This window comes from Protopterus annectens, chromosome 3.part1 (assembly GCF_019279795.1).
Source record: "Protopterus annectens isolate FY-2018-M chromosome 3.part1, PAN1.0, whole genome shotgun sequence".
Classification (NCBI taxonomy): domain Eukaryota; kingdom Metazoa; phylum Chordata; order Ceratodontiformes; family Protopteridae; genus Protopterus; species Protopterus annectens.
In genome coordinates this window covers 1,406,327,899-1,406,341,167 of record NC_056732.1, presented here as the reverse complement: position 1 = coordinate 1,406,341,167, position 13,269 = coordinate 1,406,327,899, and the positions used below count along the sequence as shown (strand labels likewise).

Below are 13,269 nucleotides of genomic sequence, written 5' to 3'. Positions count from 1 at the left end.
AGGAGGAGATGTAACATTACTTATCTTGTTATTTGTTATTTTGATCATAAGATTCTTAAGTTTTAAAAATGCCAAATGACATCTTTAAAAGGAATTTCTTTAAACATTAATGGATTGAATAATCCATGTAAAAGGGCAAGCCTAATAAGATACATTAATTTGCATAAGGCCAACTTAGTCTTCCTACAAGAAACCCATCTCTTGAAAAAGATATTGATAAACTAGCCACAAACAAATATACAGTATTGGTTAGTTCAGAGCACACTCAGAAAAAAGAGGAATGGCTATTTTATGGAATAAAAGTATGCCCATTCCTAAAACCATTAAGTCTTATCAGGATGACAAAGGAATGTTTTGTATGGTTACAATACAAATTAATGGGAAGACTTACACTTTAATTAATGTATATTGGATACCTGGAATTGGTATTAATACAGTGAAACATCATCTTGATAAGATCATATCATTCTCTATAGGAGATATTATTTTAGCTGGTGACTTTAATTGTATACTACATGAAAGTGATACTACCACTATAGGAAAGAGAAGAATTACATCTAATGCAAAACATTTAAAGGATTTTGCTAATTCTTATCATTTGAATAATATTAATAATCAGATAGATTCAAAATCATTACCATACACCTTTTTTTCTAACAGATACAAAACTTATTCAAAAATAGATAGGGTCTTTATTTCTAACCAGATGGTAACAGATTTAATTAATTCCAAAATCATTTCATGTCCTATATCTAATCATAATTCAATTGTTTTTGAATTCATGATAAAAAATACTCATAATGTTCAGATCAAAAGGATACCAGCATACTTAACTCAACTCAAAGACTATAAAGAATATATACTTTCAGAAGTAAAACATTTTTTAGACATAAATAACACTCCTGAAGTCTCCATTGTTTATGTTTGGGATGCCTTAAAATCATATCTATATGGACAAAGTATCAGATGGTATAATAATAAAAGGAAATCTTGGGATAAGGAATTGTTAGATATTCAAAGTAAATTAGACTCTTATAAACATAATAATAAAGAAAATATTATGGACAAGAAAGTTATTGAAGAAATAAACAAACTAAATGAGAAATACAAAGAAATTTTAACTCATAAAGTTAAAATAACTTTAGAAATACAAGTTTTTGTTTTATTCAATAAGCCCCAAATACTTACATAGACTTAAAAATAAAACAAAAAGGTTGAATAAACAAAACCATATCAAAGAAATCTTTTCTCTAAGGAAAAAGAAGAATGTTTCTAGTATACCAGAAATACTAGATGAATTTAGAAATCACTTTCACAAAATTAACCATAATAATATTAACATGGAACCTAAAGATAAAATAAAGGAGTTTATAACCACAAATATGAATAAAAAGCTTAATAAACAACAGATTAAACTATTAGACAAGAGTATTTCATATACAGAAGTTATTACACAAATAAATAAGCTTAAATCAAACAAAGCACCGGGTAATGATGGTATTATACCAGAGATATATAAAATCCTTTCTAAAAATACATTTTCATTAATACATAAGGTTTTTATTTTGGCCCAAACTGAGTTAATAACCCCCCCATCTTGGCAATATACATTTATTTCGCCAATTTTAAAACCTAATAAAGATCCAACTAGATGTTCTTCATATCGGCCCATCTCATTACTTAATGTTGATTATAAAATGTTTATGAATATCTTTGCTGATAGATTGAAGACAATCATTCCCGGCATTATAGATATAGATCAGACAGGCTTCATTGTAAATAGAAATACTTTTGATAATATAAGGAGAACTTTAACATTAATAGATTTTGCAAATAGGAAAAAGAAAGATTTAACACTTATTAGTCTTGATATAAGTTCAGCGTTTGATTCAGTAAGTTGGGACTATCTGTTTACCTTAATGAAGTGCACAAACTTCTCGGATGCATTTGTAAATCTAATTGAACATTTATACAAAGGAACGTTGGCTTATATTAAGGTAGGAACATATGTTTCACAAAAAACACCCATTCTTAAAGGTACAAAACAAGGATGTCCACTTTCTCCACTATTATTCACTTTAGTAATGGAGCCTTGGGTTAATTTGATCAGAAACAGTACTGACATAGAGGGTTTTGAAATAGATGAAAATACAACATCCAAAATTCAACTTTTTGCAGATGATGTTCTAATTACATCAGCAGGATCTAATTCTTCTATACAGTCTCTATTTGATAACATGATGAATTTTAAAAGTATTTCTGGTTTAATATTCAATGAAGAAAAAACTAAAATACTACCTATATATACACGAAAAAATATTCTCATTAGTGATTTTACTAAATATGTACCCAATTCAGGTCAGATAACTTATTTAGGTATAATACTATCTAAAGATATTAAATCTATTATATATAATAATTATAATACCTGTTTTCTTAATATACAAAATCTTTTAATACCTGGAATAATATGTTTTTACTATGGAGGAGAGACTTACAATTATTAAAATGATAATATTCCCCAAGATTTTATACTTAATACAATCAATAATACTTCCACCTACAAAAATAATTATCAAGAAACTGAACACACTAATGTTAAATTTCTTATGGGCACCTAATAGACCTAGGATTGCATTAAAGAAACATACTAATAGCTGGTCTCAAGGGGTATTTCTTTTCCAGACTTTAATTTATATACTATCTCTTCTATTGTAAAAGTTATTACTTTATTAATAGATCAGTCATATGTCACAAAATGGAAAGATTATTGGGAGCTAATTAGTATACACTCCATGAAAATCTCCTTAACACATAAAAATATGATTGTAAATAACTCCATGTTATGGTTACTAAAGGAATTTTGTACTTCACCTATTACACCTAAACATATGGTTTGTTACCCATTAAATATTATTATTAGTTATCGTAACTTTATATTCATGCACCCTAAGTATAGGGAATGGAATTTTATTGTATTTCCTATAATGTATACTCAGGGTATGCTTTTGTCATCTACTTCTGAAGGAACTCATTTAGCTATAGATAATGATCTAAAGTACTGGTATCAGTTGATATCTGATAATAGTTAAAAATCTAGATTTCTTAAAACAAGAATTTGATCTAAGAGAAACTTGCTGGTTAGAGGTTCAGACCTTTAGACAACATCTCATTAATAAAATAGATTTAATGTCTATAACTGTTAAAGAATCTATTCCAACACTGATTGATTACTTGATATTAAATTTACAACATAAAGTTTCTGATAAAGGTAAACTTTCATACATACATAAAGTTATCAGACAAGAAACTTTTACAGTGTAGATTCATACTGGAATTATTTCACTTCTATTAATGGGGACCCACCAAATCAACAAGATAAACAATATATATTGGAATCTGCTTATAGAACTACGCCTTCCATTGTCTGGAGACTTTATACATGGAAATTTTTACATAGATCTTTTATACACCTTTGATGATGAATAAAATAAATAATAAAGATAATCTATGTAAGAGATGTAATGTAGAAATTAAGGCTGACTGGGCTCATATGTTTTATGACTGTATAAAATTGAAAGAATACTGGAAGTCAATTAATGAATTTTTGCAGGCTCTTTTTACAAATAATTTCATTATTTCTAAATCTCTTATATTATTCAACACACCTGTACCTCAAAGTGTTAAAAAGGTTAAGCTTCCCTTGTTATGGTCTATTCTAGCAGTGGCTAGGAAAATAATAACTAGAAATTGGATTTCAGATACACCTCCTTCGTTCAATGAATTTAAAAATGTTATGAATATAGTGTGCCATATGGAAATAAACACAATTAGGACTAGAACAAATAGAAAAACATCTTATTTTATTGTATGGGATAATTTACAAAATTTGTTAAAAAAATTTTAATTTCAATAGCATGGTATTTTAGTTTAATTAATTGATCTGATTGTAGTGGATGTCTTTGTAAATACTTTAGTTGTTTTGTTGAATATTATAATACCACCTATTTTTAATTACTTGTATAAAATTGTTATGATATTTCTCTTATATGTTAAAACAATAAACCTGTTTTGAAAAAAAAAAAGATGTCTCTGACAGACGGTCACACTTCTTGTGTGTACTGCCTGGGACCTTTGCACCTGCAGGACTCATGTGCTGTTTGCCATGGCTTCAGCCCTAGAGTCCTGCAGGAGCGCAAAAATAAGCTCATTCTGAGGGACTTATTGAAGTCTGAGGGTCCCCCGACTCGGTCTTCGGGGAAACCCTCGAAGCCTACCAGACTGTCGGCTCCGGTCTCTGAGTCGTCTTTTGGGGCTTCGAAGGCTGTTCAAACATCGGCTCCGGCCGGAGCCGATGACTCTCGAACTCTTGTACCTGCTATTTCCTCAGCTCCGGCCGGAGCCGAGGCAGACATTGGTGAGTCGGCTCCGATCAGGTTGTCGGAACCGACCACAAGAAAAAGGTCCCTGTCACCATCTATCGGTTCTGTTCATTCGGCTCCAGCATCTCCATTGCTGTCTGAACGGACAGGTCATCGAGACTTTCTGATCATGACCTTCAGAGAGTAGTGAGTCGACTTCTTAAGTCTGAGGCACTGGCCCAGATGCTTCAAAGCCTGACTCAACAGTCGATGGCTAATCCCATCATTCAAAATATTCCTCCTCCAACTCCTGTGAGTTCGGAGCCAGGGCGTCTCGGACTCGAGACTATGGCTGCGTCGGAACCGATACCTTTGTCTTCGGTACCGTCATATGCTCCGATTTCTTCCTTGGAGGAATATCGGCGCCGGATTTCCCTCGTCGGCTCCGAGGGGGCGAGTGGCATCTGACACTTGGCCGACCCCACTCTCCCTCTCGGTGCTTGGGCACTGGTGAGTTCGGCTCCGACATCGGCCTCGGAGCCATCACTGTCGGTGCCGGGGGAGGTTTTCGGCTTTTCGGAGCGGAGACCTCCGGCCCTGCCTGACAGGGGTGCCTTCAAGGTCATGAAGAGCGTGTTAGAACCTGGTTCAACCCCACAGTCGGCTCCATCTGCCCCCCCCCCCTCCACGGTGCCTCAGGTGATTTCTGCTCACTCTCTCATCCCGGATCGCAGAGAGCCAGCTCCTCAAGTATCTCCAGTGGGGATCATCTCCTCTTCTGAGGCCTCTCCTGACCCGGTAGGAGAGCCTCCTAGGAAGAGGCAGTGCAAGAGGAAGCACATCGACTCCCCTGAGTCTGTCACCTCTGATACAGATTTAGAGGATTCTGAAGGTTCCCCTCGTTCCCCCTCTGAAGATGTCTCTTTTGCAGACATCCTCGAGATCTTAAAACAGAGGGGGAATTGGCCAGCCCTCAACCCTTCAGAGGATGAATCTGTGTATCTTGAGGCGTTTAGCTCTCACCCTTCCACCTCCTGGGTGTCCCCTCCTTTTGACCCCCTTATGCAGGTGGTGGCAAAGAAGGCCTGGACGGCTCCTGACTCTGTGGATCCCACACCCAGGAGACCTTCAAAGTTTATCACCGCCCCCAAGGACAAGGAGTTTTTGACCAAAGGCGTCTCTGTGGATGCTATGGTGGTGGCTGCAGCCACCAAGAAGGAGCTAGCAGATCCTTCAGTGCCTGTCCATCCTCCTAACAAGGAGTCTAGGACTATGGACAGGTACGGGAAGTGGATGTTCTCGTCAGCGACCTTTTCTATGCGCTCGCTGAACTACCTGTGTCATTTCACTCGTCTCCAGAGAGATTTGATCAAGGAAGCGAGTGAAATGTTAAAGGACTCAACAGCTGTGGGTTTTCGGGACAGGATGAACTCTCAGCTGGCTACCCTCAATTCAATAGTTAACTCCTCCATGCTCCTCCTTTCGTACGCGGCTGATGGAGCGAGTAGAGCGGCAGGTACAGGTGTGGCCTTAAGTTGGCACGCCTGGATGCGGCTATGTACTTTTGCGGACCCTTTCAAGGCATCCTTCACTAACTCCCCGTTTGATGGATCATCCCTCTTTAGTCCTCAAGTGAAGGAAACCCTGACTAGGTGCGAGACGGAAGGCAAGACTCTTTTTGCCGTTGGAGTCCGTTTTTCTACCCCTTCTAGGCCTTACCCCAAAGGCCAGAAGGGGGGAAAGATGTGGTTCCACAAACAATCTCAAGGAGCATTGCCTGACACACAGAGTCGGTTCCCCTCTAGAGGCAGAGGGGGAACAATAATGGTAGACGCCGCCCTAGAGGCAGAGGGGGCCCGCAGAATCAGGGCAGTCGAGAAACCTTTTCTGACAAGTCCTTTCAGCATCCCTGAGGTGTTGCCCGACTGTCCACCTTCGGAGGCAGTCGGGGGAAGATTATCTCTGTACCCAGAAGCCTGGCAATCCCTAACTCAAGACAAGTGGGTACAGACTATCATTTCCGAAGGCTATACAATCCCGTTCTTTCACTCTCCAAACCAAGCAAAAAAATCCCTTCCAGATGTTCCACCCAGTCAAAGGGGGCAAGCAGCTTTGGAAATATCAAATCTGCTTGCAAAAGAGCCATTCAGCCAGTTCCAGCAGACCAACAAATTCTTTTTGGTTCCAAAGAAAACAGGGGACTGGAGACCCATTTTGGATCTCAGCAACTTGAACAAGTCTGTCAAGAAAACAAAATTTCGGATGGTCACGCTGCAGTCCATTCTACCCCTTTTGGGGCGGGACAACTGGATGTGCTCTATAGATCTCCAGGATGCGTACTACCACATCAAAATGAGCAGACGCTCCAGGAGTTTTCTCCGCTTCAGGCTGGGAACCAGTCATTTTCAATTCAGGGCCCTGCCCTTTGGTCTCACTACAGCCCCCCGAGTGTTCACCAAATGTATGGCAGTGGTCGCCTCTCATCTGAGACATCAAGGATTCCAGGTGTTTCCATATCTAGACGACTGGCTCCTTACAGCCCCCACCAAGCATCTTCTGCTTCTCGCCAGAGACTATACCTTTCATACATGTCAGACATTAGGCATTTCAATAAATTATGAAAAGTCTGTTTTGCCGCCTTGTCGTGTTATTACCTTCATAGGCGCAAATCTAGACACAGTCAGCATGTCAGCCAGACTCACAGAGCAGAGAATAGCGGACATACACAGACAAGTCTCTCTTGTCTTGCAAAGCAGCAAAATCAGAGTCAGACTAGTCCTGAAGGTCTTAGGGTTAATGGCGGCTGCTATCCCTCTTCTTCCTTTAGCCAGGTTCCATATGAGGATTTTACAATGGATGCTCTTCACTCAATGGTCGTACCAACAACTTCCAATGTCCCATGCCATTGCGATAACACAATCGTGCAGAAATCATCTTTCTTGGTGGATCACTTCCCCCCAGCTCTTCCTAGGAAGACCTTTTGTTCCTCCCCCTCTGGTTGCTACACTGACAGCGGACGCCTCCCTGATCGGGTGGGAGAAGGAATTGCTAGGAAGCTTAATTAGGAAAACCATGGCCACTCTGTTTCAGGTGTAGAGAAGGACCTGGTCATTGTTCTACTACTTATCTAGTAATAGAATGATTAAGGATACCTCAAAATGCCCCTGATTTATCATTTTAGGAAATGCAGTGTTATGTAAGAGGCTGAGCTGCATTTTGAAGATGTGGATTTTGAATCATTCTGTTCTTGGTCACCATGCACAAGTTGCCTGATGTCCTTTTTATTATTTTTTTTCTGAATTCACAGCATTCTTTCTGAAGCTATTTTATTTCTTGTGTCATTTTAAGTATCTTACAATTTTTAAGATTAAATGAATGAGATATTATGTGAACTGTCTAGCAGGGATGTTTGGACACTACACAAGGTAGCCAGGACCATAGTTGCATTTTCCAGAACTTCCTGTTTTTGCATAGCTTTAGGTACAGAACTAAACATGTGGGAAAAAAAAAAAAAAAAAAAAACTTGAGCACATATCAAACAAACCAGTCTCTCTCTCCCTGTTACTACTCCGGGGGAGCCAGGATTGTCAAACATGTTTTTATTCATAGACTCTTACTAGACTATCGACCTGGGAGGCCTTTGTAAGCCTAGCCAAGTTTTTCTAAAAAAAAAAAAAAAAATAATGACGTTCTTTATCCAAATAAGACCTTGAGTGCCAGGTATTTATAAGCTCCCTCTGTCTAGAAAGGACATGTGTGCCAAGCTTGAAGTAAATTTCCTGTTCCCCATCCACTGGACTAGGTTACGCTTAAATTGGATAATAGACAAACTCAGCTTCACATGGACGGGAAGCCTGTTCTATAAGAGGGGCAATCTGTGGGACAAATATTTCTCTCTCCAGCGTGTTCTGTTTAAGTCACAGACAAAATGCAGGTCCTTAGACCTTGTATTTCTAGTACTGTTTGACTTATGAATATGCAGGAGATTCAGAAGTATGGGGTTTGCGGATGCCTTGTAATCCAGTTATCGATCATCCCTCAGCAATCTGTAGGAGACTGAGTAGAGGGAAGGGGCTTTAAGATGCTCTGAGTAAGGCAGGTTTGTTACACCTTGTATCCTTTTTGTGAGGAACCTCTGTGGTTGCTCTAGCTGCTGCATATGCTTGGTCTGGCACATACTGAAGGGAACTTTGTACTGTAACATTGGTCTGATAAGGGCATAGTACAGTGAGATAATGACTTCTTTGGACTTGGATGCCATGCCCTTACTTAAAAGTTATGTAACATAATTGGATTTCTTCACCACTGTGGCCACATGGTGGTCAAAGGTAAGGTTACTGTCTGTGCATACTCAGATCTCTGACTACTGGGTAGACTCTTAGGGGCATATTATCAACATGATAATTAGCTGGCATGGTTGACTTCCCAAGGGGTAGAGTTATGCATTTCTTAGCATTTGACACCATTTGTTTGACAGAATTAGGTCTTCCTGAAGAATGCTAGTGTCTGCAAGGGAGTCTGTGATAACCCCTAGCTTACAAACATAGTCAGCCATAAACATCCAGCATTTGCTTCCACATCAGAGAAGTAGATGCCAAAAAGGAGCAAGGCCAGTACTGAGACCTGGGAGACTCTGCTCGTGACTGGCCTCTTGGTGGAGGTGGCCTCACCTGTTTTGGGTCCTATCAGTGAACCAGTTGGCTATCCATTAGGTGATGAGTGTTTATACCTAGTTTAGTGAGCTTGTCTATAATTCCTTAGTGGGATATTGTATCAAAAGCATTAGCCAGGTTGAGGTAAGCTGTGTGCATAGTCTTGCCCTCATCCATTGCTTTGGTGACTCTCTCAAAGAAGTTCACCAGATTTTATAGGTATGACCTTCCTTTAACAAAGCCGAACTTTGATTGGTCCAGGATTTGCAAATTACCTATGTCCTCATTTATAATGTCCATGATGATTATTTCCATGGCCTTGTATAGGAGGTTATTCAGATTTTTATGGGCCTGTAATTACCAGGATCACTGGTTGGACCACCTTTTATGCAAGAGAATGACTGTAGCCATCTTCCATTCCTTGGGCACAAAACCTGACTTTTGAAAAATTAAGATACATTCAGTACAGTAACAACCACTGTGCAACACTGGTAAATATTCTAGTATAAATTTACAATGAACATATAATTTATACCAGGCAAACTTTGGAAATTCAGGCAAACACTTGGATTTCCTATACTACATAATAAGTCTGTTTCTTGCTGTTGTGGCTAAAGCTATCTTTTTTGCATTATCCCTTGAAAATTTATCAGTCTTATCAAATAATGATCAAGATCAGCCTTGAATTTTTCAAAATTCTACAAAAGCTGAATAGTCTGTTTTTACCAGCTTTGCAGATGTAAGCAAAACCGCCAGCATTGTGCAGTAGAAGCATGAGGGCAACCACAGTGCCAGCAAACTGGTAAAGATAGTATTCATTTGATATATTCTTAAAAGTAAATTCCATACAAAATCTTAACCAGATCTTAACCTGAACTGACTGCAGAGAATGGTTATTTTTAATATTCATAAAAGATCTTCAGCCATTGCCCTAGCTCCATTTTAGTAAGACCAACTGAAGAGCAAAGGAAATCAATGACCCTTGTCTGGGGAATTGAATCCAGGCCACCCTGCATTCTATGTGGTTGTCACTGCCACTGTATCAACATGGATTCTCTGGACAGTTGGGCATTTTAGTTTTCCCCAAGAGCAAATTCTTCCTTCCATTAAGCCGATTTTGAACACACCAAAGGGATTTTTAAACACAGGCATCCAGTGAACAAACCATTAACCTATTATTGTATTAACTGCATAGGAAAGGAAAACAGTGACAATTGTGTGAGGGTTGAATTAAAGACCCCCCCCCCCCCACTGCTGGACTAAAGAGGGTACTCTAGACATTTATTGTACCTGGTTTTCCTAAAGAGCAGTGCCTTCTTCCAACTACAACAACTCTGGAACATTAGGCAAAGGAACTCCAGATGGAGAAAGAAAGCATGGATGTTTATTTCAGGCTTCCTAATCCTCAGTAGAGATGGGCCATAGTGGTCTAGTTTGGACCTTTTCAAAATTAAACCTATTCTTAAGGTTTTCAAAATTTAAAATGCTGACCCTGCATACCCTTCTCATATTAATGCTTGTGTGTTCTCTAGGTATCATAGTCACCTGTCTGAATGTTCCTTTACACGAAGAGCTTAGGAGATTCCTCTCAATCAGGTTAGGAGATCCTACTTGCAGTTTGTCTTTTGGTCTTTCCACTGCTCTTACGTTCTCAAAATGTCTAGATCCTACTTGCAGTTTGTCTTTTGGTCTTTCCACTGCTCTTACGTTGTTCTCAAAATGTCTAACCCTAATAGTGCTATTTCTAAGGACAAAAGGCATCCATATTTATTCAAACCTGGAAGACTGCCAGCTGCTTGTTCAGCCTGAAGAGTAAACTGCATGTGCAGCTCCAGTTTACTGTTAGCTGCTTGTTCCTCCTCAGTCTTTCACAGCTTCATAATTCTGTGTCCTTGTTTGTCTCTGAGCCTGCTTACTTTTTTGAGGGTAGAAGTGGGGAGCATTTGGCTGAATGAGCTTTACTGGGTTCAGCAAGTGTTGTTATCCCATGCGCTGGTGACCATGGATGCAGGCAGTGGTGTGTGTCATTGTAAGATGGAACTTTAAATATTGCTCACTACAGTGGACTCCTCAAGATAATCTGATTTAATAAGTACTGAAGTTTTGTTTTGTTTCTTTTGCGGGGAGTAGTAATGGAGAACTCCACTTTTGCTATAAAGTTTGTATTCTGGTATGGAACTTTGATGAGCAAGGTTAGTAAGTTGAACAAAAACGTTTTCCAGAAAATGGACTATGTTTCCTTTTTCAGTACTTGGACCATGTAGTCCCCTTCCCATGTTCCTGCCATTATATTATCAGACTATTTTCTGAAAACTGTTAAGTATAATCTTTATTTATTTTATGTGGACATCTAATTCTGGTCATTGCAGACTAAGCCCTGGAAGTGGAGAATCCAGTGTACCAGTCAGGACTGCTAAAGCAGAGAGAAGATACCAAGACCGAGTGCGAATGCAGAGTCCGGACTTGCTAACTGAAAAAGAGCTATCTCCCGCTGAACGCCGTGCACTTGAAGCAGAAAAGCGAGCCATGTGGAGAGCAGCAAGGTAAGTAGGAGTTTGAGCAGCTCGTGATAATTTTACTGTAGATATTTTTATCAAGTTTTTGTGCAAGTGTAAATGTAACATTAATCAGCTTAATGTAAACCATGTTTCAAAGTGTAAACTAGTGTACTGAAGTCCATAAACATCCTAAATAGGAAGGGAAGGGTGACTGACTGAAAAGCAGCAGTTTATATTATAGCTCTTGATGGACAGGTGAGTATCCCTTAATTGTTTTTAATGGGGTCCCTATTAGATCACTGAAAATTCAGTTCAGCGAACAGCATTTTTGGTGCACTTACATCGAACATGCTGTTCGTAAAACTGTTCATACTGAGATCGAGATACAGTGAAGATGAGAAAATTTGCCCTTTCCTCACTGTAGTGCGATCTGAAAGTTGGCATATATAATTTGCAGGGGGCGTGGGGGCCTGCACCCCCCACAAGAGCGGAATTCAATGAACGGCATTTCATATGAAATGCCATTCGTTGAAGTGAGTTTTCGATGATTTAATATAGACCCTTTTTAATGCGCTATGCTGAAAGATAAACAGTTCCACCACTATTGGAATATGTTATTTAGTAGCTTAGCAGGTGCAATCATGTACCTGTGATGCCAGGAAAATTCAGCAGATTGTGGGGTGTGTTCCTGCATCTGGCACATAAATTCATGTGATGCCAAGAAACTCTAAAGGCTTTAAGATCTGTTCGTACACAGGTGCTTGGATTTATATTCCAGTACTGACATTTTAACACAGCGTAAGACAACTGCTACACTCCTGAAGTGCCCTCCTTCGTATGAGGTATTAAACTGAGGTCCCATTTACCTGAATTGGTCATAGTGAGGTGGATGTATAACATCAAAGAATTTCCTCAGTGTCCTGGTCAAATTATCCTTAAGTCAGAATGGATACCACCCGAAAATAAGCCACAGGTCAAGTGTGACTAACCCAGTCAACAAACCTGACAAAATATGAATTCCAAAGTGGTGGGCATGAGAGATGGAGTGTTAACCGTAAGTTTAGGATGCTATTGATTTGAGCAGAATGCTTTAATTTGCTACATCTGCAAATATGAATTTAAATCCTGTCAGAGTTGAGACTTTGAGCCTGCATACATTTTTAGACCTCCTCTACTTCTGCTATTCCGAAATAACAATGTACATTGTGTATGCTACTTCTGAAACCAAGTATTCCCACAGGAAGAAGGCTATGCAGGTGCAAAGGGAATAATGTGGTGCTAATCATGCAGAATGTGGTGAAGATAGTGATGTGTAAGCATGTAGATATTTATTACAGAACAACTGCTATGGTGAACATTTTTTCTTGAGATAATTATGAAATTGGATAATACAAGAAAGGCTGGATACAGTATCAGTGCTAGAGTTGGCATGACTTTTTACCATTTCTATTAATACTGAACAGAAGTGTGCATGCGGATGACACAGCTGTGTCTTATAAAGGCATGCTTAATCACCACCTCTGAAGTCATAGCATGCCTCTTGGATTCAAGGCAAAGTGGCTGTTTCATTATATTTCTGTAGTAAGTATGAAAATGGGTTACAGGCTACCTGGAAACTGTATAGCGTGGCACTGGACTTCCTTTGTGAAGGAAAAATCATATTCTTGTTTGAAGCACTTTTGTTCAGCAGTTCCCTTATTTCTTAACGTCCTACCATTGGATGTTCTTTTGAGTGAATGCCACAGCTAGTTGAGCATC

At 39.1% G+C, this 13,269-nt stretch overlaps 1 protein-coding gene across 15 annotated transcripts in view; it reads left to right on the top strand.

The window, feature by feature from the left end:
- SCRIB (scribble planar cell polarity protein) overlaps nucleotides 1–13,269 on the top strand; it is a 2,800,411-nt gene that overhangs the window by 2,386,425 nt on the left and 400,717 nt on the right. For all 15 annotated transcript variants that reach the window (XM_044067477.1, XM_044067487.1, XM_044067486.1 and 12 more), the window contains one exon: nucleotides 11,383–11,556. In XM_044067477.1, coding sequence (XP_043923412.1) covers nucleotides 11,383–11,556 — 174 coding nt within the window. The remainder of the gene's footprint in view (nucleotides 1–11,382; nucleotides 11,557–13,269) is intronic.